The following is a 25,915-nucleotide window of genomic DNA, read 5'->3' on the forward strand; positions in this document are numbered from 1 at the left end:
AGTCTGACAGCTTTAATTCAATTCCCCAGTGCACATTTTCACCAGATGCACAAAGTGGCACATGTGTCTGGAGTTTACAGTGTCAGAAGGCCCTGCTGGGACCTTAGCCACTCTCTTCCCTCTTTCTCTATCTGCCTCTTTCTCTCTGTGTCTGTCACACAGCACTTGGGAAGAAGAGATAGGTGGATTGCTGTGACTTCCAGGCCAACCTGGGACTACAGAATGAATTCCAGGTCAGCCTTGGCTAGAGTGAGCCCCTACCTTAAAAAAAAGGGGGGGGGGATGGAGGGATGGCTTAGCAGTTAAGGCACTTACCTACAAAGCCAAAAGACCCAAATTCGATTCCCCCAGGATCCATGTAAGCCAGACACACAGGTGGCACATGCATCTAGAGTTCATTTGCAGTGGCTGGAGGCCCTGGCATGCCCATTCTCTCTGTCTCTCTCAAGTAAATAAATAAAGGTTTAAATATTTTTAAAAACTAAAATAAATAAATACATTTAAAAAAATCGCTATTTAGCAACATCAGTTATTGTGCAGAGTCATCAATGGACATAAAAGCAAGTGCCCTTTAGAAGAGTGCAGATTAATCGCATGGTCCCTTAACCTCTCCCCATGTGAGTCTAACCAGTTACAAAGGAAGAAATAGGCTGGAGAGTTGGCTTAGGAGCCAAGGCACTTGCCTGCAAAGCCTAAACACCTGGGCTCAATTTCCCAGTACCCATGTAAACCAGATGCACAAGGCAGCACATGCGTCCAGAGTTCTTTGCTGTGGCTGGAGGCCCTGGCATGCTCATTCTCTCTCTCTCCATCTCTCTATCTCTATCTTTTTATAAATAAAAGTATTTAAAAAAAAAAAGACAAGAAAGGGATGGAGAGATGGCTTAGCAGTTAAGACACTTGCCTGCAAAAGGACCCGGGTTCAATTCTCTAGGATCCACATAAACCAGATGCACAAGATAGCATATGTAAGCCGGCGTGGTGGCACACGTCTTTAATTCTAGCACTCGGGAGGCAGAGGTAGGAGGATCGCCGTGAGTTCGCGGCCACCCTGAGAATGCAGGGTGAATTCCAGGTCAGCCTGAGCTAGAATGAGACCCTACCTTGAAACAACAACAACAACAACAAAAATATATATATATATATATATATATATATACATATATATATGTGTGTGTGTGTGTGTGTGTGTGTGTGTATGTATATATATATAGCATATATATGGAGAGAGCATATATATATATATGGAGAGAGAGAGAGAGAGAGAGAGGGTTTTCTCTAGCCCAACCTAACCTGGAATTCACTATGTAGTTTCAGGCTGGCTTTGAATTCAAAGTGATCCTTTCCCTGCCTCTCAAGTGCTGGAATTAAAGGTGTATGCCACCCTGCCCAGCAAAAATAGTGTGTAAAAAAACAAGGAAACAAGTGTTGGTAAATACGCTGAGATTAAAGGTGTGCACCAACACCCACAGCCTCCAGCCCTCTTATTAGCGATTTTCTAATTTTATCCTTCCTTATACATCTATTAACTGCATATTTTAGGGGGGCTGTTTTCAAGGTATGGTCTTACTCTAGCCCAGGCTGACCTGTAATTCACTTACTTATGTAGTCTTAGGCTGGTCTTGAACTCACGGTGATCCTCCTACCTCTGCTTCTCAAGTGCTGGGATTACAGGCAATAAAAACTGTAAGACCCAAAGGATTGACACTACCAACACACGACCTTCATAGTAGGAGGAAAAGATGCTGGCTATATAATAAAAGGGAGACTTAATTGGATGGGGGAGGTGGTTTGATGGAGGGAGGATTTGAGAGGGGGTTGTGCTGACCATACTTATGGTAGCTTGTCAATAAAGCTTTGGGTTTTTAAAATTTATTTTATTATTTTTTTTTAATTTTTATTAGCATTTTCCATGATTATAAAAAAATCCATGTTAATTCCCTCCCTTCCCCCCCCCCACTTTTTATTATTTTTTTGTTTGTTTTTCGCGGTAGGGTTTCACTCTAGCTCAGGCTGACCTGGAATTCACTATGTAGCCTCAGGGTGGCGTCGAACTCACGGCAATCCTCCTACCTCTGCCCTCCTTGTGCACCTGGCTTACTTGGGTCCTGGAGAATCGAACCGGTATCCTTTGGTTTTGCAGGCAAATGCCTTAACCGCTAAACCATCTCTCCAGCTCTTGTTTATTTTTATTTATTTATTTGAGAGTGACAGGGAAAAAGACACACAGAGAATGGGCATGCCGAGGCCTCCAGCCACTGCAAACGAACTCCAGATGCGTGCGCCCCCTTGTACATCTGGCTTACGTGGGTCCTGCGGAATCGAGCCTGGAACCGGGGTCCATACGGTTCGCAGGCAAGTGCTTAACCGATAAGCCATCTCCCTAGCCCTAATTTTTTTTTAAGTCCAGGCTGACGTGAAATTCAGTATGTAGTCTCAGGGTGGCCTCCAACTCAGCGATTCTCCCTCATGCCTGGCCCATTTATTCATTTTGCTCCGCTTTTTTCCACTCTGTACACTTAGGCGTTCATTCCCCAACCTCGCAAGCGGGCGCCTCTTTCTCTTAGGCGGGGGTCTGGCAAGGCCGAAAATGCCAGTCTCAGTGGAGTCACTTCTTTCTCCAGGTCATCTCGCCCCACACTCCCCGGCTCCTCCTCCAGGACAGCCCAGCCCTCACAGGACCACTACCGCAGCACCCGGCGTCCTCATCTTCCTCCCTGGCCCTTGGAAATATTTGGAATTACAGATTAGGGAGCCAGTTTCCTAATGCCCCGCCCCCTGTGCCACACTGCAAATCGGCCTTCTGCAGACGAAGACCACAATTCCCAGAAGCCATTTCGCCTGGGTGCTGGACTTCCTGTCCCGAAATCCTCCGCGCGGAGAAGACTGAGCTTGCGCAGACCGAACTGCGCCTGTGCATAAATCTACGCAGGCGCAGACTGCACCACCCAACAGCAGGGGCGGAGGGGGTCATCCTCCTCGTGACGAGCGACTTCCGGCGTGGAGGGGCGGGGTCGTGCGCGCGTCGGATCCTGCTGCGGGAGCTGCTAAGGGGAGCGGCCCAGTGGCCGCTGCTGGCCATCATGGAGGCCGTCCCCCGCATGCCGATGATCTGGCTGGACCTGAAGGAAGCGGGTGATTTCCACTTCCAGGCCGCCGTGAAGAAGGTGAGGGCGCCTGCGGCTCCCCGCCCCCACGTCCGTCGCACGCTCGCGCGTGACGCCCCCTGCGCGCCCATCCTTCCCGCAGGCCCCGACGCCGAGTCGGCTTGAGGGTGTTTTGGGCCCGCCCTCCGGTGCCCGCACATCCTCTTCCCTCTCCCTGCCGGTGCCCGGCTTGGCGCCTGTGTCCTCGTGGGAAGCCTCTGCCCGACTTCTCCCTCCGACCATTGGCGCTTCCCACCGAGGTTCCCCACTTCCTCGGTGTGACGCTTGACGCTTGATGCTCAGTTTGTGCCCCCTTCCCAGCCCCAAGGCAGGACAGCCCCCCGGGGGGCGGGGGCCGGGCACCACGCAGCAGGATGTGTGTTAAGACGGGGACCCCGTGGTGGTCTAGACAGGGATGCCGGGTCCCCTAGAGTGGGGTGTCTTATCTTACATTTCCAATTCTGGTCTTGCTAAATTCCTACAAACTTTCTTACGGTTTTTAGGAGGGCTACTGCTTTTCCTAACTGCCTCGACGGCATAAGCAATGGTGTATACGTTGGTGTTGGGTAGGGCAACCAGGTTTGGCGTTTTGCTGAGGCAAGGGTCTTCTGTGGTCACATTAGGTTGGGGTGATTGACCATCAGGTGCCATTCAGGTTTGGGAAGGGTCAGCAAGCGGCGCTGCGGCGCTAACCTTACAAGTAAAATTTGTTGCAGGTGGGAGGCCTTGTGGTGGGGGAGGGTCTTAGCACAGCAGCTGTCAGATGATAGGCTGTTTAGATGATATGCCAGTCAGTGGGGTGCTTGGGCAAAGAAATAGAAGGAAGAAAGTGGGTTTAGCCAGGCGTGGTGGCGCATGCCTTTAATCCCAGCACTGGGGGAGACAGAGGTAGGAGGATCGCCGTAAGTTCGAGGCCACCCTGAGACTACATAGTGAATTCCTACCTTGAGAAACCAAAAAATAAAAATGAAAGTGGGTTTGGAAGTAATTTCCCACGAAGCTGTCTTCTTTTAAAATCACTATTGCCTCAGTTCAGGCATTATTTGTTTGCAAGATGGCTCAACGATTAAAGGCACTTGCTTGTAAAGCCTAACAGCCCGGTTACATTCTTCAGTACCCACTTAAAGCCAATGCACAAAGTGGTGCATGCATCTAGAATCCCTTTGCGATGGTAGGAGGCCCTGGCACACCCATAATCTCTGTCTGCCTCTCTTTATGTCTTTTTCTCAAAAAAAAGTGTATATGTATGTATGTATATAAACGTGGATAGGCTGGAAAAATAGTTTTGTGCTTAAAGTGCTTGCCTGCAAAGCCTAAGGTCCGATTGTCCAGGTCCCATGTAAGTCAGATAAACAAGGTGACGTATGTGTCTACAGTTTGTTTCCAGTGGCTAGAGGCCCTGGTGTGCCCATTCTGTCTCTTTCCTCTCCCTCTATCTCAAAATAAAAAAATGAAAAAAGCTGGATGTGGTGGCGCACGCCTTTAATCCCAGCACTTGGGAGGCAGAGGTAGGAGGACTGCTGTGAGTTTGATGCCAGCCTGGGCTAGAGTGAGACCCTACCTTGAAAAACCAAAAAAAAAAAAAGGATAAGCTGTGGATATGGTTCAGTGGTTAAAGGTGCTTGCTTGCACAGCTTATTTACTGGGGTTTGATTCCCCAGTACTCATTCCCATAAAGCCAAGGCACAAAGTGACCTGTGTGTCAGGAGTTTGCAGTGGCAGGAAACCCTGGTGTGCCCATTCACTCTCTCTCAATTAAAAAAATACATATTTTTAAAAAATGGTGATGCGCCATTGTGGCCAGGTGTGGTGGCACACGCCTTTGATCTCAGCGCTTGGGAGGCAGAGGTAGGAGGATTACCATGAGTTCAAGGCCACCCTGAGACTACATAGTGAATTTCAGGTCAGCCTGGACTAGAGTGACACCCTACTTCAAAAAAAAAAAAAAAGTGGTTTTTCCCGGTTTGGTAGTGCACACCTTTAATCCCAGCACTCAGAAGGGAGAGGTAGGAGCATCACTGTGAGTTTGAAGCCAGCCTGACACTGCATAATCTAGTCTGGGCTAGAACAAAGCCTTACCTTGAAAAACAAAAAAAAAAAAAAAAAAAAAAAAAAAAAAAAAGTGGTTGTGTTAGTGAGGATCAAACCCAGGGCTTCCTACAATTTAGGCAAGTGCCTTTCTGTTGAGGCACACCATCAACCCAGGCCTCTTTATCTTTTTTAAAAATATTTTTATTAATTTGAAGGAGAGAAAGATTGGTTGTGGGGCTGGAGAGATGACTTAGTGACTAAGGCATTTGCCTTGAAAGCTCCAAAGTATCCCGGTTCCGACTCTCCAGGACCCACATAAGCCAGATGCACAAGGGGGTGCATGCATCTGGAGTTCATTTGCAGTGGCTGGAGGCCCTGGTGTGCCCATTCTTTCTCTCTCTTTCTCTCTGTCTCTTCTTTCTCTCAAATAGATAAATAAAGTATGTATATATATTTTAAAAAGATTGGGTGTACCAGGGCCTCCAGCTGCTGCAAACTCCAGACGCATGTGCCACCTTGTGCATCTGGTTTACCTGGGTCCTGGGTAATTGAACCTTGGTCCTTAGGCTTTGCAGGCAAATACCTTAACTGCTGAGCCATCTCCCAGCCCTCTCTTTAGTTTTGATGTCATCATCTTTTTTTCTCCAATTATGAAGCTCTTGTGTAGGTAGTTTCAGGCACTGCAAGGTCATGAATAGCAAGGCTATTTTGTGTTTCAAAGATTGTAAGCAGTCCTACCTTTCTTGGCTCTTAACATTCTTTCTGCCACCTCTTTCTCAATAGGCCCTGGGCCTTGGAGGGGTATGCTAGAGATGTCTCAGTGCTAAACATCCACTGTCACTTCTTCTCAAAACTATGGTGGAAGCCTGGCATGGTGGTGCATGCCTTTAATCCCAGCACTCAGGAGGCAGAGGTCAGAGGATCACCATGATTTCAAGGCCACCCTAAGACTACATAGAAAATTCCAGGTCAGCCTGAGCTAACGTGAGACCCTACCTCAAAAACAGACAGACAAAAGACCAAAACCTATGGTGGCTTTTGAGTCACCACAGTGTTACTGCTATCTGAAAAGAGAAACTTCTCTAACCAAAAGTGAGAGTAGCATTAAAGTATGGGTATAAACACTTAACAAGTGTTTATAGAGCAGTTTGGTGGACATAGTATGTGCATTTAACCTGATAGGCATTACTCCCTTAGGGCTCATGACCTCCCCAGCCATAGGCTTTGACTAGGTTTTCAGTACCAGGCATGTATTCCCTCCTGTAGAGTGGGCCTTCAGTCCAATTAGAGAGTGGTTGGTTTTCCTCATAACATAACCTGCCACTGTTGGACCAGTTGACACATTCTGGTTAACTCTTATCCATCTGCTACTTCATGCAAATACAAGAAGTTTTCTAAAACATCAAAATTTAGGGGGGGATCAGTAAAAATTGGCTGTCCTTATGCCAGCCTGTCAGTTTGCTGGGCCCGGGTAGTACCAAGGTTTTGAGAGCAAAGCCAGTATCTTTAGTTTGCCATTCAGGGTTCTCCCTCATCTAGCCAGTTCTTTGAGCATTTATTGAGGTCCCATTCGGTGTTTGATCTATGTGCTGCTATATTGCAGGTGTCCCAGACCCTGTTCATGGCAGCTTGCTGGTTTCTTAACATGCTCTGTGTTTCTTTTATACCTTTGGTCGTGGAATTTTTTCTGCCTAGAAGAGCTCCCGTTTTTATCTTGTAGAGTAGTGACAAGGCCCTTTTTGAATCTCTGCTTTGGTTGTCTTTCTAGGTCCAGCTCTCTTCCACAAAGCCTGCCTTAATCCTTTGATCTAGATTAGTTCTTTCTTTTAAATACATATTTAAGAGCGAGGAGGAGGAGGAGAGAGAATGGGTGTGCCAGAGCCTCCTGCTGCTGCAAATATGCAAGCGAACTCCAGATATATGTAATGCCCTTTGTGCATCTGGCTTTACATGGGTGTTGGGGAATCAAAATCAAGCTGTCAGGCTTTGCAAGCAAGAGCCTTTAACTGCTGAACCATCACCCCATCCCTAGATTTTAGTATTTATTTATTTATTATCTTTTTTGTTCATCTTTATATATTTATTTGAGTGTGAAGAGAAAGAGAGAATGGGCGCACCAGGGCTTCCAGCCACTGCTAACTCCAGACGCATGCACCCCCTTGTGCATCTGGCTAACGTGGGTCCTGGGGAATCGAGCCTCGAACTGGGGTCCTTAGGCTTCACAGGCAAGCACTTAACCGCTAAGCCATCTCTCCAGCCCATTTATTATCTTTTTTTTAAGGTAGGGTCTCACTGTAGCCCAGGCTGACCAGGCTCAATCCAACTCAATCCAGGCTGGCCTTGAACTCATGGAAACTCTGCCTCTGCCTCCTAAGTGCTGGGATTAAAGGCGTGCACCACTGTGCCTGGCTAGTTTGGTCTTTCCTTGACTGTTGTGTGTACTGTGTCTTACTCATCCTTCCCTATTTGATTGGGATACCTAAGAGACAGCCCTATGTTCCTTTAGCCTATGGGTAATACCCACTACATAGCTGGCAGTCAGAAAACTCAAATGACTAAAAATATATGAGAGGAAATCTTGATTATATTTTAACTATGGTGACCTTAAATATATGGAAGTCCAGTGGATAAAATCTAACCCCACTTAAGCACTGCCACTTAAGATGAGAACCTCTGGCCAGAGTCCACCAGGTTTGACTCTTAGAACCAACACAACAAATCTATAACCCCAGTGTGCAGGTGGGGGAGGGCAAGATTGGAGAATCACCGGGGCTCGCTGAGGGACAGCAGCTCCAGGGTGCCCCTACTGAGGAAATGTGTGCATGAGCTATAAGAGGACGACACCCAGTGTTCTCTGCTGTCCTCCACATGCTCGTGCATGGGGCACATGCAGCCGTGCACACACATGCACCTGGGGTTTATCTGCAGTGGCTGGAGGCCCTGGTGCACCTGTTCTCGCTATCTCAAATAATAAAATATTAAAAGAATTTTTTTATTATTTACTCTAGCCACTGCAAACAAACATCAGATGCATGTGCCACACTGTGCATTTGGCTTTATGTGGCTGCTGGTGAATCAAACCTGGGTCCACAGGCTTTGCAAGCAAGTACCTTTAATTGCTGAGCCATCTCCTTAACCCTCCTGTTCCCATCCCCACTCTCACTTTAAAATTATTTATTTATGGGGGGGGTGGAGAGAGAGAATGTGTGTGCCAGGGCTTCTTGCTGGTGCAGATGGACTCCATACGCATGCACCACCATGCTCAACTGGTTTACGTGGGTCCTGGGGAATCAAACCTGAGTCCTTAGGCTTTGCAGGCAAATGCCTTAATTGCTAAGCCATCTCTCCAGCCCTTTTATTTCTCTTTTTGATAGTCTTATAGTTCAGGCTGACCTGGAATTTAGTTTGTTGAGGATAGCCTTGAAGTCCAGTTCCTCCTGCCTCCACCTCCTGAGTACTAGGATTACATGAATGAGCCAACACCCCCCCCCTTTTTTTTTGTTTGTTTTTTTTTTCAAGGTAGGGTCTCACTTTAACTCAGGCTGACCTGGAATTCTCTATGTAGTCTCAGGGTGGCCTCAAAATCAATGCTGATCCTCCTACCTCTGCCTCCCGAGTGCTGAGATTAAAGGTGTGCGACCACCACGCCTGGCCAACACACCCTTCTTAGGAAGCAATAAATTCTTGTGTGTAGGGAGTTCCTTATGCATGTTGGCTAAATGACCTGGTCTAGTTCTAGCACCCTCTGGGAGTTGTAACTTGAATCTTTCTCACTTGTGCTATTCAGATGGACCATGGGGCCATTCAGAGACTTGGTTCATTTTATTTATTTATTTATTTGAGAGTGAGAGAGAAAGAGGCAGATAGAGAGAGAGTGAGAATGCCATTCAGAGACTTGGAAGGAGGCCTTGAGGGTGTCAGACTAGGGAAGGATTAAAATTATGTTCTCACCAGGCATGGTGGTGCATGCCTTTAATCCTAGCACTCAGGAGGCAGAGATCACTATGAGTTCAAGGCCATCCGGAGACTACATAGTGAATTCCAGGTCAGCCTGGGCTAGACTGAAATAACAAAAAAATCTAAGTTCTCTTACCCAGTAGCTTTGTCCTGTAACTATTATACTTGCTGACATGGGGGTTGAAGATTTTCTTTGTCCACACACCTACCTACCTTCCTTCCTTCCTTCCTTCCTTCCTTCCTTCCTTCCTTCCTTCCTTCCTTCCTTCCTCCCTCCCTCCCTCCCTCCCTCCCTCCCTCCCTCCCTCCCTCCCTCCCTTCTTTCTTTCTTTTTCGAGATAGGGTCTCACTTTAGCTCAGGCTGACCTGGAATTCACTATGTAGTCTCAGGGTGGCCTCAAACTCATGGAGATCCTCCTACCTCTGCCTCCTGAGTGCTGGGATTAAAGGCGTGTGCCACCACGCCCGGCTCAAATCCCACAAAATTTGTCTCAGTTGAAACTCAGCCTTGTGAGGTGGTCATGAGTGTCCTTGTGGTGTGAGTGGGCAGACCTTCCAGATTGTTCACCAACGTACCAGGCAGCAGGTACTGTAGGGGTAGTTCTGCTACCAGCCTGTTAGTCTGTTGTGTGCACTTGCGTGCATGCATTGCAGGCTCGAGAACAACCCTGGGTGTCATTCCTCTGGTGCTGGACACTTTTGAGACAGGGTCTCTCACTGGGCCAAAGCTCACCAGATAGACTAGAGTAGTAGCTGACCATTATGCCCCAGGGACCTGCCTGTCTCTGCCTCTTTAGGTTTGAGATTACAAGCATTGGTCACCATGCCCTACTTTTTTTGTTTGTTTTGTTTCTGAGGTAGGGTTTCACTCTAGCCCAGGCTGAACTGGAATCACTCTAGTCTTAGACTGGCCTCAAACTCACAGTAATCCTCCTACTTCTGCCTCCCAAATGCTAGGATTAAAGGAATGCAGTGAGGGGAGGGAGGGCAGAGAGAGAAGGAACGCAGCAGGGCCTCTTGTCACTGCAAATGAGCTCCACTTGCATGCAGTGTGACTTTGTGCATCTTACTTTACGTGAATGCTGGGGAATCAAACCTGGGTCCTCAGGCTTTGCTAGCAAAAGCCTCACTCTAGCCCAGGCTGACCTGGAATTCACTATGTAGTCTCAGGCTGGCCTTGAACTCATCCTTCTACCTATATCTCCCCAGTGCTGGGATTGAAGATATGTGCCACCATGCCCAGCTTGTTAGTTGTTGTTTTTAATCTGTTTGAGAAAGAGAGAGAGCATGGGTTGCACCAGGGCCTTCAGCCACTGCAAACAAACTCCAGATGCATGCGTCCCCTTGTGTATCTGGCTAATGTGGGTCCTGGGGAATCGAACCTGGGTCCTTTGGCTTTGCAGGCTAACACCTTAACTGCTAAGCCATCCCTCCAGCCACCCCCCTTTTTTTAATGAAAGAGAGTGTGTTGGCACACCAGGACCTCCAGCCATTGCAGCCAAACTCCAGACTCATGTGATATAGTATGTGCATATATGACCTTGCATACTTGCCTCACCTTGTAAATCTGGCTTACGTGGGATCTGGAGGGTAGAACATGGATCCTTAGGCTTTGCAGGCAAGCACCTTAACTGCTAAGCCTTCTCTCCAGCTTCCTTCTTAGGTTTTTTTTTTTTTTTTTTTTTTTTTTGGTTTTTCGATATAGGGTCTCACTCTAGCCCAGGCTGACCTATGTAGTCTCAGGGTGGCCTCGAACTCATGGCAATCCTCCAACCTTTGTTTCCCAAGTACTGGGATTAAAGGTGTGCGCCACCATGCCCTGCCCCTTATTAGTTTTTTTAATGATAGTCATTCCCTGTCAGTCTGATGCAGGCAGTTGACTCCCCCTTCCCTGATCTGAGTTATTCCCAGCCCATGCCCTCAGACCCTGTGGATCACCTACTTCCATGATGCTTTGCACTCTTGCTCCTGTTTGGAACCTCTTGCCTGCGTGCACTCCTACTTAGGGCTACACCAGGCAACAGGACACACAGAGGCTTGAGTTTATCACTCTGGGTATCCTCATAGGGCCAGAGTGGGTAGAATCCTGGACGTAGTTCAGAGGGCTGAGGCATTTTGAAGACCTACTGAGGTGCTTACACAGTGTGTCCAGTTTTAGTTTGCACTGGACTTAAAGTAGTAGTACCTTGGTGCTATGCATTATTTTTTTTTTAATTTTATTTTTCTTTATTTGAGAGAGAGAGAGAGAGAAAGAGAAATAGAAAGAGAAATAGGCGGGAGAAGAGAGAATGGATGCACCAGGGCCTCCAGTGACTGCAAACGAACTCCAGATGTGTGTATCCCCTGTGCACTTAGCTTACATGGATCCTGGAGAATTGAACCTGGGTCCTTTGGCTTTGTAGGTGAGCACTTAACCACTAAGCCATTTCTCCAGCCAGGTGCTATGCATTATTGAAGACGACTTCCCTGGTGGTACCCAAGATAAGCTTGAGGTTGTGAGTCTGGACTTGAACCTGTGCCTCGCTGGTGATCTCTGAGGACTTAGGGCACAGGGTACATATGACGTTCTTCTTTCTCTGTCTAGTCTGTCTTGAAGAATTATGGAGAGAACCCAGAAGCTTATAATGAGGAGCTGAAGAAGCTGGAGTTGCTCAGACAGGTAGGAAACGGTATCTTTGTGTGGTAATGAATGGAAGTAGTTTGCTAGAGAGGGGAACTGTGGTCTTGTTTTTGTGGTACTAGAGAGTGAACCCAGAGCCACACATATGCTGGGCAACTATCCTGTCACTGAGCTATATCCCCAGCCTGGTCTTACTTGAATTTAATATTTTATTTACTTATATAAAAATATTCTTTAATTTTTATTTATTTGAGAGAATGGGTGCGCCAGGGCCTGCAGCCACTGAAAATGAACTCCAAATGCCTTGGTCACTATGTGCATCTGGCTTACATGGGCACTGGGGAATCAAATCTGGGACCTTAACCACTAAGCCATCTCTCCAGCCCAAAGATAACCTTTTGTTTTCAAGGTAGGGTCTCACTCTAGCCCAGGCTGACCTCAAACTCACGGTGATCCTTCTACTTCTGCCTCCCAAGTGCTGAGATTAAAGGCGGGCACCACAACATCCAGCCACAGCCCAACATTCAGAAAGAGACTCAATCTGAAGGTAAAATACAGGTGTGGTGGTGTCTGCCTTTAATCTCAGCACTTGGGAGGCAGAGGTAGGAGGATTGCTGTGAGTTTGAGGCCAGCCTGAGACTACATAGTAAATAACAGGTCACCTTGGGCTAGAGTGAGACCATGTTTCAAAATAATTAATTAGTAGGATTTTTTTTGTGAACTCATAAAACTGTGATTTGATAGAATCAGCATCTTTCTTAATTTTTTTGGTTTATTTTTATTTATTTCTTTGAGAGCAACAGAGAACGAGGCAGAGAGAGAGAGAGAGAATGGGTGCGCCAGGGCTTCCATCCACTGCAGACGAATTCCAGATGCGTGTGCCCCCTTGTGCATCTGGCTAACGTGGGTCCTGGAGAATCAAGCCTCAAACCTGGGTCCTTAGGCTTCACAGGCAACCGCTTAACTGCTAAGCCATCTCTCCAGCCCAGAATCAGCATCTTTAACACTATGTGTGTGTCTGGATTGACAGTCATACCCTGTGCACATGTGTGAGGAGGCCAGAGTCAAATGTTAGGTACTGTAGAACACTTCTGCATTCATGCCTTGAGAGGGTGGAATCCTGCTGAATCCAGAGCTGCTACTCTCCAGCCAAACTGGCTGACAAGTGATCCCAGGTGATTGCCCTGCCTCCTCCTCTTACCACAGCTAAGCCATCCCCTCATCCTGGATCTTCTTTTTTCTTTTCTTTTTTAGAGGTAAGTCTTACTGTAGCTCATGCTGATCTGGAATTTACTATGTAGTCTCAGGGTGGCCTCAAACTCATGGTGATCTTCCTACCTCTACCTCACGGTGCTGGGATTAAAGGCGTGCACCACACCTGGCTCTTTTTAAGTTTGATTTTCTAAGAACAGGGTATCATCTCATTTCTTCAGGTGTTGCTTTGGTCTTGGTGCTAAGGATTGAACCCAGTGCCTCATGCATACTAAACATGTCCTCTGTACTGGGCTATGCCACCACCATTTGTGGCCATTTCTCTTGGCAGGATTTTGAGTGTGGTCATGCCCTAAGAATTCATACAGTGGGTTATAGAGTTGTTGGTATGCAGTCCACCCAAAGGATTTGATACAGGCTTAGTTTTTCAAATAAGAAACTGTTGTATATTGTGAAAGAGTTGAGAACATGTTACCAAGACAAAATGCTAGCTTGCTTATTTCACTTTTAAAATGCAACTGAGGGGGATGGAAAGATGGCTTCATGGTTAAAGGTGCTTGCTTGCAAAGCCTGCCAGCCTGGGTTCAGTTCCCTAGTACCCATGTAAAGCCAGCTGCACAAGGTGGCACATGGACACGGAGTGTGTTTGCAGTGGCAAGAAGCTCTGATGGAAACAAACAAACAAGGGGTTGGGGAGATGACCAAGTAGTAAAGGCAATTGTCTGAAAAGCCTGGTGGCATGGGTTCAGTTCCCTAGTACCTATGCAAAGCCAGGCTTTGCAAGTAAGTGCTTTAACTGCTGAAACATTTCTCCAGCCTTCTAGATGTCGTGTGTGTGTATAATTATTTTGTTGTTTTTGGTTTTTCAAGGAAGGGTTTCACTCTGGCCCAGGCTGACCTGGAATTCATTATGTAGTCTCAGAGTGGCCTCAAAGCCATGGTGATTCTCGTCGTATCTCTGCCTCCCAAGTGCTGGGATTTAAAGTCATGAGCCACCATGCCTGACATAAAGTTTTAAGTATAGTAAACCTTTTAAAAATGGATCAGTGGTGAAAGGTGCTTTCTTGCAAAGTCTGATGGTCATGTGTGTGGAGTTTGTTTCTGGTGGCAAGAGGCCCTGGTGTGGTCGTTCTCTCTCTTCCCCCCATTTCTGCTTGCAAATAAGTAAAAAATTATATTTTAAAAAATAACCAGGTGTGATGGTGCATGCTTTTAATCCCAGCACTCAGGAGGTAGAGGTAGGAAGGAGGGTTACTGTGAGTTTGAGGACAGCCTGTGATTATGGACTGAGTTCCAGGTCAGTGTGGGTTAGAGTGAGACTCTGCCTTGAAAAAAATACTAAAAAAATAACGGGGGCTGTAGGTATGGCTTAGTGGTTAAGGCTCTTGCCAGGACTCACGGTAGCCAGATGCACAAGGGGCACACACATCTGGAGTTTGTTTGCAGTGGCTGGAGGCCTTGACATGCCCATTCTCTCTGTCAAATAAATAAATAAAAAATAAGGGCTGGAGACATAGCTTATTGGTTAAGGCACTTGCCTGCAAAGCCTAAGAACCCAGGGTCAATTACCCAGTCTCCACATAAGCACAAGGTGATACATGCATTCTGGAGTTCATTTGCAGTAGCTGGAGACTCTGTCACACTCATTCTATCTGCCTCTTTCTCTCTTTCAAATAAATAAATAGCCAGACGTGGTGGCACATGCCTTTTATCCCAGCACTCGGGAGGCAGAGGTAGGAGGATCGCTTTGAGTTCAAGGCCACCCTGAAACTGCATAGTGAATTCCAGGTCAGCCTGGGCCTGAGTGAGACCCTACCTAAAAAAAAAAATTTTACAATTTTTTTTAAATATTAAAAAAATGTATTGTGAACTGGCACTGATAGTTTACCAGCCCTGGCTGGGGGCTGATTTTTTCCAGTGGATGTAGGTACAACTGTGGGTTTTCTTTAGACACCCCAGTGATAACAGGCCTGTTTCTCCCATCCTGCCCCCAAGAATGCTGTTCGTGTCCCACGGGACTTTGAAGGTTGCAGTGTCCTCCGAAAGTACCTTGGTCAGCTCCACTACCTGCAGAGCCGGGTGCCAATGGGCTCAGGCCAAGAGGCTGCTGTCCCTGTCACCTGGTGAGAGCTGGTAGGGGTGTGGGTATCCTGGAGGGAGGCTGGGAAGCTGAAATGTTTAGGCAGTGGGCGTTCTCCTCTGCCCTGCCCTCTCTCCTTGCTGTACAGGATGAGGAGTGGACTAGTCTGGTCCCCTTGGACCACTCCCATCCTATATTGAGGTGGTTGGCCCCATTGCCTGGCTGTGGGTGGCTCCTACCCTATAGATGACTGGGATTGGCATGTCTGCAGGACTGAGATCTTCTCAGGCAAGTCTGTGGCCCATGAAGACATCAAGTATGAGCAGGCCTGTATCCTCTACAACCTTGGTGAGCTTGATACTTCCCAGGGCCCTGCCCCCTACCATGCCCACCCACATTTGCCACAAAAACTGTGGCAAATGAAGTCACCTGGGTTCTGACCCCCACTGCCTCCATCGCAGCTCTGCTGGGTCCTCTGCTATTTTGGGCCCCTGGGAAGCCACTGTGCTCAGGAGACACTCTTAACTACTGGGCTGGCTGCCATAGAGTTGCCACTGTGCCCTTCCCACTAGAATGGACAGTACCTCTCCTCCCTTCTTCATTGTGACTTTGTGTTGCTTCAGACAGGAGTAGAACAGAGTTAGCCTCAGACTGCCCGTCAAGTCAGCTGGCTGAGGAAGAAGCATGGGGAGCCCCTCCTTGCTCTGCCCCACCCCAGGCAGGTGGAGAGCAGGAGACTGAGCTGTTTTCCTGACTGGACAACAGCAGTGCCCCCTCTGCCTGACCCTTAACACAGGTGTGGGCAGCTTGGGGAGGTTTCCCTAGGCTCCACTAATACCATGTCTTCTGCTTCCTCAGGAGCATTACACTCCATGTTGGGAGCCATGGATAAGCGGGTGTCTGAGGAGGTAAGAGGGGGCCACTGTGGGACATGTGGACATGCCAGGGAGGGTGCTGAGCGCCCTTGGCTACCAAGAGTTTGAATGACTCCCGCTCCATGGGAGTGGACATGGGCCATTCTCTTCCCTCCCAGGGCATGAAGGTCTCCTGCACACACTTCCAGTGTGCAGCAGGTGCCTTTGCCTATCTGCGTGAGCACTTCCCACAAGCCTACAGCGTTGACATGAGTCGCCAGATCCTCACTCTCAACGTCAACCTCATGCTGGTAAGGAGGTGCCCTGGTGGAGTTTTTTTTTTTTTTTTTTTTTAGGTAGAGGCTTACTGTAGCCCAGGTTGACTTAGAACTCACTCTGTATCCCCATACTGGCCTCCTGAGTGCTAGAATTGAAAGTGTGAGCTACTACACTAGCTTGTTTGGGTTTTTGAGATACTCTGTAGTTCACTGTGTAAATGAGGCTACTCTCAAACTCAGAGCTATCCTGCCCCAGCCTCCCAGAGCACTGGGATTATAGGCGTGCCCAAGGGAAGGCTGGGCATAGCAGTGCACTCTTTAATCCCAGAGGTAGAACTGCCATGAGTTTGAGGCCATCCTGAGACTACACAGTGAATGCCAGGTCAGCCTGGGCTAGAGTGAGACCCTACCTCGAAAAACAAAACAAACAAAAAAATTGCCCAAGGGGACTGGAGAGATGGCTTAGCGGTTAAGGCACTTGCTTGCAAAGCCAAAGGACCCAGATCCGATTCCCCATTACCCACATAAGCCAAATGCACAAGATGGTGCGTGCATGTGGAGTTCGTTTGCAGTGGCTGGAAGCCCTGGTGTGCCCATTCTTTACCTGTCGAGAGGGGGAGGGGGAGGGGGAGGGGGAGGGGGAGGGGAGAGGGAGAGGGAGAGGGAGAGGGAACGAACTAGCCAAGGGAGGAGGTGGTTAGGTCTGAATACTGGACCAGCTGTTTGCAAGCAGTAAGGGTCAGTTAGGAGGTCTTGGCTCCAAGTAGATCAGGCACAGCTTAGTGCTTCTGGGAGTTTGGGAAGTTGGAAGAGAGGATAGCCAAGGGGGAATCCCTTGGTCCATCCCCTTAACCCTGGGAAGGAAATGTCTTCCAAGTGTCTTGGGGAGTGACCTGTATATGTTGCCTCAGGGCCAAGCTCAGGAATGCTTGCTGGAGAAGTCAATGTTGGACAACAGGAAAAGTTTTCTGGTGGCCCGTATTAGTGCACAGGTAGGAGTGGGGCTGAGGGAGAGTTTCTGCTTTGCCCCTAGCCCTTGCTGACTGGACTTGTCCCTTGTCCCAGGTGGTAGATTACTACAAGGAGGCTTGCCGAGCCTTGGAAAACCCTGATACTGCCTCACTGCTGGGCCGGATCCAGAAGGACTGGAAGAAGCTGGTACAGATGAAGATCTACTACTTCGCAGCCGTGGCTCATGTGAGAGTGCAGGCTCGGTGGGTCTGGGCTGGTCCGGGCTGCTCCATGTTGCTGTCGTAGGAAGTGAGTTACAGTGCCTCTTCTTTCCCCCAGCTGCACATGGGGAAGCAAGCCGAGGAGCAGCAGAAGTTTGGGGAGCAAGTGAGTGAGCTGTGGTGAGGGGCAACCTGCTTTAGCCTTATGAGATCATGGTGTACTCTTGTCCTTTATAGCACACAGAAAGTGGGCCTCTATCTGCCCACTCCCTTCTTCCCTCCACATTCCAGGCCATCGCTCTGTTGCAGGCCTGGTGGTGTGGTCCCACGTTACAGCCTTAGGGGTCTGAGAAGGCGAGATGGGCATCCCACAGGGAGGGAGGCTGGTTGGCGTTGTAAGCTGTAGGGTAACGCAGCTTCGATGCTGTTGGCTTGGCTAGCACCTCCACCTGAACTTCTTGTTCTGTGGTGGCCTGAGGGGCAAGGTGAGGGTCTCAGCAGGAAAGGACCCAGACCAGGCTTTACTCTCTGCAGGTGGCCTACTTCCAGAGTGCCCTGGACAAGCTGAATGAAGCCATCAAGTTAGCTAAGGTCAAGCTGGGCAAGTGTGGCTGTCTTCCAGACCCCTGAGGGTGTGGGCAGCAGGCCTGGCATTGGCCTTGGTTATTAAGGAGCCCATTCCTGTCTCTACCCTACAGGGCCAGCCTGACACTGTGCAAGATGCCCTTCGCTTCGCTATGGATGTCATTGGGGGAAAGTGAGTGTGGGAAACGGGTGGTCCAGGATTCCTCTTACTGAGCAGGGTCTTGCTCCTGCACCTGTGGGAGAAAGCCACCCACACCAGAGAGCAGCAGCCCAATGGGAACCTAGGTTAGGGTTCCTTGACCCGACTCCTTGCTTACCTACTCTCCTAACTCCCAGGTACAATTCTGCCAAGAAGGACAATGACTTCATTTACCATGAGGCTGTCCCAGCACTGGATACCCTTCAGCCTGTGAAAGGTCTGGGAGCTGAATGAAGAGACACAGGAATAGGGTTGGAGCAAGGGGGTGGTGGGCTGGGTGGAAGGAGAGTTTAGGGAAGAGAGCCTGCCACATGGGCCTAGATCTCTGATTTTTCCTGTTCCTAGGAGCCCCTTTGGTCAAGCCCTTGCCAGTGAACCCCACAGACCCAGCTGTTACAGGTCCTGACATCTTTGCCAAACTGGTACCCATGGCTGCTCACGAGGCCTCATCACTATACAGGTGTGTAGAAAGCATTGGCCCTGACCTTGGGGCATTTAAAGAGACATGACTTTCCAACAACTGCTCTTTCTTCCAGTGAGGAGAAGGCCAAGCTGCTTCGGGAAATGATGGCCAAGATTGAGGACAAGAATGAAGTGCTGGAGTAAGTGTGGGGATGGAGGAGGGGGTGGGCTACACACCACCCTCTGAGGGTGAGCAGGGAAGCGTGTGTTCATGCCAGTTTCCTAACTGCTTCCCTGCTCAGAATTTTGGGCTAGATTTGCAAGGTGAGTCATGTGTCCTGGAGGATAAGTTCTCCTCTACTTTCCAGAAGTGCCTGGCCATGGACTCAGTGTCTGTGTGGTGGTAGGAGAGGCCAGGATGGAGATTTTCTCTCTGCTAAGACCTCGCCCAGCTTCCCTGGAGGGGATCACCCTACCAGGCTCCTTTTACATGGAAGGGTTCAGGTCTTCGGACCCAGTACTCACCTGATCCTGGTGTTCGCTGTCCCTCCTAGCCAGTTCATGGATTCAATGCAGTTGGATCCTGAGACCGTGGATAACCTGGATGCGTACAACCACATCCCGCCTCAGCTCATGGAGAAGTGTGCTGCACTCAGTGTCCGGCCTGACACTGTCAAGAACCTCGTCCAGTCCATGCAAGGTGAGCAGAGGCATGGCTGCCCTCCCTCCCTCCCACGTGGCCCCCGTTCACTGAGGGTGAATGGAGGCTGTGCCACTTAAAGTGCTGGGCCTCCTGAGCTCTATCTGATCCAAGGGGAACTTTTCACTCTTGGGCAGCAGGCCAGAGGAGCGTCTGGTCTGCCTCCTCAGTGGCTACCCCATTACACCTCAGTGCTGTCAGGCGTGTTCACGGACGTGGAAGCTTCCCTGAAGGACATCAGGGACCTGCTGGAGGAGGAGGAGCTGCAAGAACAAAACCTTCAGGAGACATTGGGTCAGGCTGCGGCCGGTCCTACTGTGGCCAAGGCTGAGCTAGCAGAGGTGAAGCGAGAGTGGGCCAAATACATGGAAGTCCATGAAAAGGCTTCTTTCACCAACAGCGAACTGCACCGTGCTATGAATCTGCACATTGGCAACTTGCGCCTACTCAGTGGACCTCTGGATCAGGTGCGAGCTGCCCTTCCCACACCGGCTCTGACTCCAGGTAAGCCGCAGCCATCACTGTGGGAGAGGCATGGAGCTGAGCTCTCTGTCCTCACCGATGGCTGCTGTCCTCAGAGGACAGGGCTGTGCTGCAGAACCTGAAGCGCATCCTGGCCAAAGTTCAGGAGATGCGGGACCAGCGTGTGTCTTTGGAGCAGCAGCTGCGAGAGCTGATCCAGAAGGACGACATCACTGCCTCCCTGGTCACCACCGACCACTCTGAGATGAAGGTAGGGTGGCTGAGCAGGAGGGAAGGGCTCTGCTTCCCCAGTTTGCCATTAAGTAGTGAGCCTGAGTGTCGTCCCCACCTTTCCTCAGAAACTATTTGAGGAGCAGCTGAAGAAGTACGATCAGCTGAGGGTATACCTGGAACAGAATTTGGCTGCCCAGGACAATGTCCTCCGTGCCCTGACTGAGGCCAACGTGCAGTATGCAGCTGTGCGGCGGGTGCTCAGTGAACTGGACCAAAAGTCAGTGCCTGGCCTCCTCCTCCTCCCCAGCCCTGCCCAGAGCTCTGTCCCAGTAGATTGCCTCACCCTGGCCCTCCTGCCCGTCAAGGTGGAACTCCACACTGCAGACCTTGGTGGCTTCATATGAAGCCTACGAAGACCTGATGAAGAAGTCCCAGGAAGGCAAGGACTTCTATGCAGACCTGGAGAGCAAAGTGGCCACCCTGCTGGAACGGGCACAGTCCATCTGCCGAGGCCAAGAGGCAGCCCGCCAGCAGCTCCTGGACAGGTGGGCGTGGGCCCCAGTTGTGTTGTCGTGCAAGCCCAGGCCAGCCTGCTTCATGGAGGCTGGCTTTACGTTCCTGCCTGTTTCATAGGGAGCTGAAGAAGAGGCCCCCACCACGGCCCACAGCCCCAAAGCCGCTGTTGGCCCGCAGGGAGGAGGGGGAAGCTGTAGAGATGGGAGAGCCACCCGAGGAGCTGCGCAGCCTGCCGCCTGACATGGTGGGGGGCCCACGGCTGCCTGACCCATTCCTAGGAACCTCTTCCCAACTCCACTTTCCCCCTGGCACTTTCCCTAGTTCCTCAGGCCCAGCCCCCCAGTACCTCTCAGGACCCTTACCCCCTGGCACCTACTCAGGCCCCACCCAGCTGGTGCAGCCCAGGGCTACAGTGCCCATGGCCCCTGGGCCTGCCGTCTACCCAGCCCCTGTCTATACACCAGAGTTGGGCCTTGTACCCCGATCCTCTCCCCAGCACGGAGTGGTGAACAGTCCCTATGGGGGAGTAGGGCCGCCCACACCAGTTGTAGGTCTGCCTTCGGCCCCGCCTCCCCAGTTCTCAGGCCCCGAGTTGGCTGTGGTAGTTCGGCCAGCTACCACCACTGTGGATAGTATCCAGGCCCCCATCTCAAGCCACACAGCTCCACGGCCAAGCCCTAGCCCTGCTCCTCCCCAGCCCTGCTTCTCAGTGCCCCCACCTGCGCCCCTGCCGCAGCCTGTGCCTGCCCCCTACACCTATTCCATAGGGAACAGGCAACACCTTCCAGGCCCTCCACCACAGCACCACTTTCCTCCTGGGATCTCCACAGGTTTCCCAGCTCCTAGACTTGGGCCCCAACCCCACCCCCACCCTTCTCGGGCAGCATTTGGGCCACAGCCCCCCCAGCAGCCCCTTCCGTTCCAGCATCCACACCTCTTCCCTTCCCAGGCCCCAGGAATCCTACCCCCACCCCCACCCCCGTATCCCTTCCCCCCTCAGCCTGGTGTCTTGGGGCAGCCACCACCACCCCTGCACACCCCACTTTACCCAGGCCCATCTCAAGACCCTGTGCCCCCTCACTCAGGGGCTCTGCCATTCCCCAGCCCGGGGCCCCCTCCCCCTCCCCATCCCCCTCTAGCATATGGTCCTGCCCCTACTCCCAGGCCCCTGGTGTCCCAGGCAGCCCCCGTCTCCATTCGAGGACCCCCATCTGCTGCCCAGCCCACTCCTAGCCCCCACCTTGTGCCTTCACCTGCCCCATCACCAGGGCCTGGCTCTGGCCCTGGCCCAGTACCTTCTCGGCCCCCAGCAGCAGAGCCCCCATCATGCTTGCGCCGTGGTGCTGCAGCTGCAGACCTGTTGTCCTCTAGCCCTGAGAGCCAGCATGGTGGCACTCAGCCTCCTGGGGGCGGGCAGCCCCTGCTGCAGCCTACCAAAGTGGATGCAGGTGAGGGCCGTAGGCCACAGGCCCTGCGGCTGATTGAACGGGATCCCTATGAGCGTCCTGAGAGGTTGCGGCAGTTGCAACAGGAGCTGGAGACCTTTCGGGGCCAGCTGGGAGACGCAGGGGCACTGGATACTGTCTGGCGCGAGTTACAAGAGGCCCAGGAACAGGATGCCCGAGGCCGGTCCATTGCCATTGCTCGCTGCTACTCACTTAAGAACAGGCACCAGGATGTCATGCCCTACGACAGTAACCGAGTGGTGCTGCGCTCAGGCAAGGATGACTACATCAATGCCAGCTGTGTGGAGGGGCTGTCACCGTACTGCCCACCTTTAGTGGCCACCCAAGCCCCCCTACCTGGCACAGCTGCTGATTTCTGGCTCATGGTGTATGAGCAGAAAGTCTCAGTCATCGTCATGTTGGTGTCTGAGGCTGAGGTGGAGAAGGTAAGAACCTCCCTGGGCGCCTGTGTGGGCATTGTGGGGCGGTGGGGCAGGGAGTCCTAGGAAACTAGCCCTGACTGTCCTGCCTTGTCTGTCCCTCAGCAAAAGGTGGCACGCTACTTCCCCACTGAGCGGGGCCAGCCTATGGTGCATGGAGCCCTGAGCCTGGCGCTGAGCAGCGTCCGCACCACCGAGACGCATGTGGAGCGTGTGTTGAGCCTGCAGTTCCGGGACCAGAGCCTCAAGCGCTCTCTTGTGCACCTCCATTTTCCTACTTGGCCTGAGTTGTATGCACACCGGCCTGGATGGTGGGGCGTGGAGGCACACTCGTGGTGCTAAGGAGTTTAAGACTTCAGACCAGGGTGGCTCACACCTGTCTCTTCCCTGCAGAGGCCTGCCTGACAGTCCTGGCAACCTGCTACGCTTCATCCAGGAGGTGCATGCGCATTACCTGCACCAGCGACCCCTGCACACGCCTATTGTTGTGCACTGCAGGTAAGGGACCGGGCAGATGCCTGAGGGTTTCTGCCCCATGGCCTCTTGCCCAGGTCTTACACTGCCTTCTTGCTACAGCTCTGGTGTCGGCCGCACGGGAGCCTTTGCATTGCTGTACGCAGCCGTGCAGGAGGTGGAGGCTGGGAACGGTATCCCTGAACTGCCTCAGCTGGTGCGGTGCATGCGGCAGCAGAGAAAACACATGCTACAAGAGAAAGTGAGTGGGTGTGTGGGAGGGAGCTGGGAGGCCCTGCCCGGGGTGAGGTTGGCTGCTGCTCCACTGACTGGCCCCGATGCATCTCTGCAGCTGCACCTCAGGTTCTGCCACGAGGCGTTAGTGAGGCACGTGGAGCAGGTCCTGCAGCGCCATGGCATGCCCCTGCCAGGCAAACCTTTAGCCAGCACAAGCATCAACCAGAAGGTGAGGGTGGTTCCCTGGGAGCTGCTGGGACAGCCCCTACCTGGTGAGTTCTCATCAGCTCTGCCTTCTCAGAATCACCTTCCTCAGGACTCCCAGGACCTGGTCCTTGGCGGGGATGTGCCTATCAGCTCCATCCAAGCTACCATTGCCAAGCTCAGCATCCGGCCTCCTGGGGGCTTGGATTCCCCAGCTGCCAGCCTGCCAGGCCCTGCAGAACCCACGGGCCTCCCACCAGCCAACCTTCCAGAGCCTACTCCTGACCTGTCCTCCCCTCCTCCCCTCTCTCCACCTCTGCCTGAGGCTCCTCAGCCTGAGGAAGAGCCACCAGTGCCTGAAGCCCCCAGCTTAGGGCCCCCATCCTCATCCTTGGAGCTGCTGGCCTCCCTGACCCCAGAGGCCTTTTCACTGGACAGCTCCTTGCGGGGAAAACAGCGGATGAGCAAGCAGAACTTTCTGCAGGCCCATAATGGGCAGGGTCTGATGGCTGCCCAGCCCACCGATGACCCCCTCAGCCTTCTGGATCCACTGTGGACACTTAACAAGAGCTGAGCAGGCAAAGCCTGCTCAATCCTTACACTACACGCTCTCTCCCATTCCTGCTGTCTCCAGCCTGGTTTGGCCAGGTGGTTCTTCATGGGACCTGATATTTTCAGCTCTTGGCTATTGAAAATAAACTCGTTCTGTGGCCAGTGTCCGAGTCCAGCTACTTCAGGAGTGCTATCCCCACCCTCAATATCCAAAATGGTTCCTTCACAACCTTGCTGCTGGGGAGATGGCTGAAGGTGCTTGCTTGCAAAGCCTGCCATCCCAGATTCAGTGCCCCACATAAAGCCAGATGCACATGTGTCTTGGAGTTCATCCAGCAGCAAGTGACCCTGTTGTGCCCAGTCTCTTTTTAAAAAAACTTGGAAACCTTAGCTGGTTTCTTGGAACAGCTTTAACAGTGAAGTAGATGAAACCCCCATCTGAGGAAGGCAAGTACAGCTGTGGCTCCTGGAAAATGCGATTTTTAAAAAAGTTTAATATTACAGTCAAGAGGCAGGGCAGTGTCAGAGACAGCTGCCAGAAAATGCTCAGCTCCTGCCCCAAGTTAGGTCCAATGTCTTGCCCCCCCACCGAGGCACCCCACCTGGGCAAGGGGGCTTTTGCATAGTCAGTCTGCCCTCAGTCCAACTTCTCCAGTACAGAGGGCACATACACCAGGCTGAGCTCACTGCCGAAGTTGCACACAATGGCAGCGTTGTCCAGCACCAAAATCTGGCGAGCAGGCTGCGACTCACTGTTCTTGCCCAGGTAGACTGTTTGTAACAGGTCCCCGTAGTTTAGGTCCCAAAAGGAGACACAGCCCTGGCCACCGGTCACCAGTAAGTTATCCGAGATGACACCCAAGCTTGCACCGCAGCCCAGATCCTAGAGACAAGACCAGAAGGGCTTCAGTGTCTCTTCTCAAAACTAAGAACCCTGTGCCCCACTTGCCTACCTGCTGAATGGAGTAGAGCTTGATGCCTGTGCTTCGGTCCCAGATGCTGATGAGGTCATCCAAGCCACTGCTGATGACGCAGGAGGTGGTACAGGTGAGGGAGGTGACATCCCCACGGTGAGCAAACATGTGGCTGACTCGGCTACCGGTTAGCACATCCCACAGACAGATGGCTCCATCTTGTCCTCCACTGGCCAGCACCATAGTCTGGGGAAGGAGGCCCATAGGAGCCTGTGTCACTGGTGGAGTGCCTTTGTCAGCAAGGGTGTTGGCATACCCCAGTGTGTGGGGACCCTCACTGCTTCCTGGTGGGGGGGATGTTCCCAGGAGTCAGAAAACAAGGACCAATTGGCTGGCCTGGTATCCCTCCAATAGGCCCCTCACCTGGTCAATGTACACAGTTGTGATCGCCCCTGAGTGGCCCTGCAGGGTAAAGAGGCAGCAGGAATCCTCCAGTCGGAACACCTAGGACAGGGATGAGCAGTCTCTGGGACCTTGCAAGTTATACTTCAGCCAGGAAATGCCTTCCATCATTCCTCTAGCCACCCCCCAACTTGACCCTCCAGCTCCCTAACCCTGTGCCAGGCCACCCAGCACCCAGAGACAGACAGTACACACTCTCAGTGTATGGTCTTGGCTCCCAGTCACTAGGCGCCCTGCAGCAGCTTTCAGAGCTGTGATGGGTTTCTGGTGTGCACAGGGCACGGTGTGGGTCAGGTGACAGGCCACTGTGTTGCTGCTGCTGTACACAGAAGATGAGGGAGAACTGCCCCGCCCTGAGGACAACAGGCTCAGTGAGGGGACTCTTGAGAAAGAACCCCCACATCACATCCCCTGATATCTGTCAGCCCCAGACCCTCTGACCTCTGAATTGCAGAGGGCTGAAGGATGTGTGGGTCTCCAAGGAGAAGAAATCAAGGGAACCGTTGAGCCGAGCAGCCACAATCCTACAAGAAAAGAGCAAGATGGCGCTCCCTCAGGGAGATGTAGGAACAGAGACAGAAAAGGTCAGCTCAGGAAGAGACAGGAGAGATTATGCCCAAAACACTAAGTGCTGAAAGATGCTGAAGGGCCCAGATTACAACTCAAACTTTGTACCACAATTTTCTCATTTGTAAAGTGGGGTAATTGTGCCCACCTCAGAGTGGGTAGGTAGGGGTTCAGAAATCTTACTCCAGCTGAG

The 25,915-nt window shown here is 51.4% G+C and overlaps 2 protein-coding genes across 3 annotated transcripts in view; one reads left to right on the forward strand and one right to left on the reverse strand.

Annotated features, from left to right (window-relative positions):
• The first annotated feature begins 3,023 nt into the window (after window positions 1-3,023).
• Window positions 3,024-23,944, forward strand: Ptpn23 (protein tyrosine phosphatase non-receptor type 23). The gene is made up of 25 exons (XM_004662033.2): window positions 3,024-3,167; window positions 11,719-11,793; window positions 14,962-15,089; window positions 15,318-15,394; window positions 15,905-15,954; window positions 16,080-16,211; window positions 17,090-17,170; window positions 17,244-17,375; window positions 17,469-17,516; window positions 17,885-17,941; window positions 18,049-18,107; window positions 18,272-18,351; window positions 18,480-18,594; window positions 18,671-18,736; window positions 19,091-19,236; window positions 19,429-19,740; window positions 19,815-19,969; window positions 20,058-20,209; window positions 20,298-20,477; window positions 20,566-22,339; window positions 22,439-22,623; window positions 22,727-22,831; window positions 22,910-23,048; window positions 23,139-23,252; window positions 23,325-23,944. The coding sequence occupies exons 1-25, from the start codon at window positions 3,084-3,086 to the stop codon at window positions 23,799-23,801; spliced, it is 4,923 nt and encodes a 1,640-aa protein (XP_004662090.2). The 5' UTR covers window positions 3,024-3,083; the 3' UTR covers window positions 23,802-23,944.
• A 309-nt stretch (window positions 23,945-24,253) lies between these two features.
• LOC101595255 (SREBF chaperone) overlaps window positions 24,254-25,915 on the reverse strand; it is a 64,578-nt gene continuing 62,916 nt past the window's right edge. For both annotated transcript variants that reach the window (XM_045136476.1, XM_045136475.1), the window contains exons 19-23: window positions 25,597-25,679; window positions 25,351-25,508; window positions 25,117-25,197; window positions 24,733-24,939; window positions 24,254-24,662 (exon numbers count right to left, since the gene is read on the reverse strand). In XM_045136476.1, coding sequence (XP_044992411.1) covers window positions 24,417-24,662; window positions 24,733-24,939; window positions 25,117-25,197; window positions 25,351-25,508; window positions 25,597-25,679 — 775 coding nt within the window. In that variant the 3' untranslated portion in view covers window positions 24,254-24,416. The remainder of the gene's footprint in view (window positions 24,663-24,732; window positions 24,940-25,116; window positions 25,198-25,350; window positions 25,509-25,596; window positions 25,680-25,915) is intronic.

Source organism: Jaculus jaculus, chromosome 17, assembly GCF_020740685.1.
Source record: "Jaculus jaculus isolate mJacJac1 chromosome 17, mJacJac1.mat.Y.cur, whole genome shotgun sequence".
Taxonomy (NCBI): Eukaryota; Metazoa; Chordata; class Mammalia; order Rodentia; family Dipodidae; genus Jaculus; species Jaculus jaculus.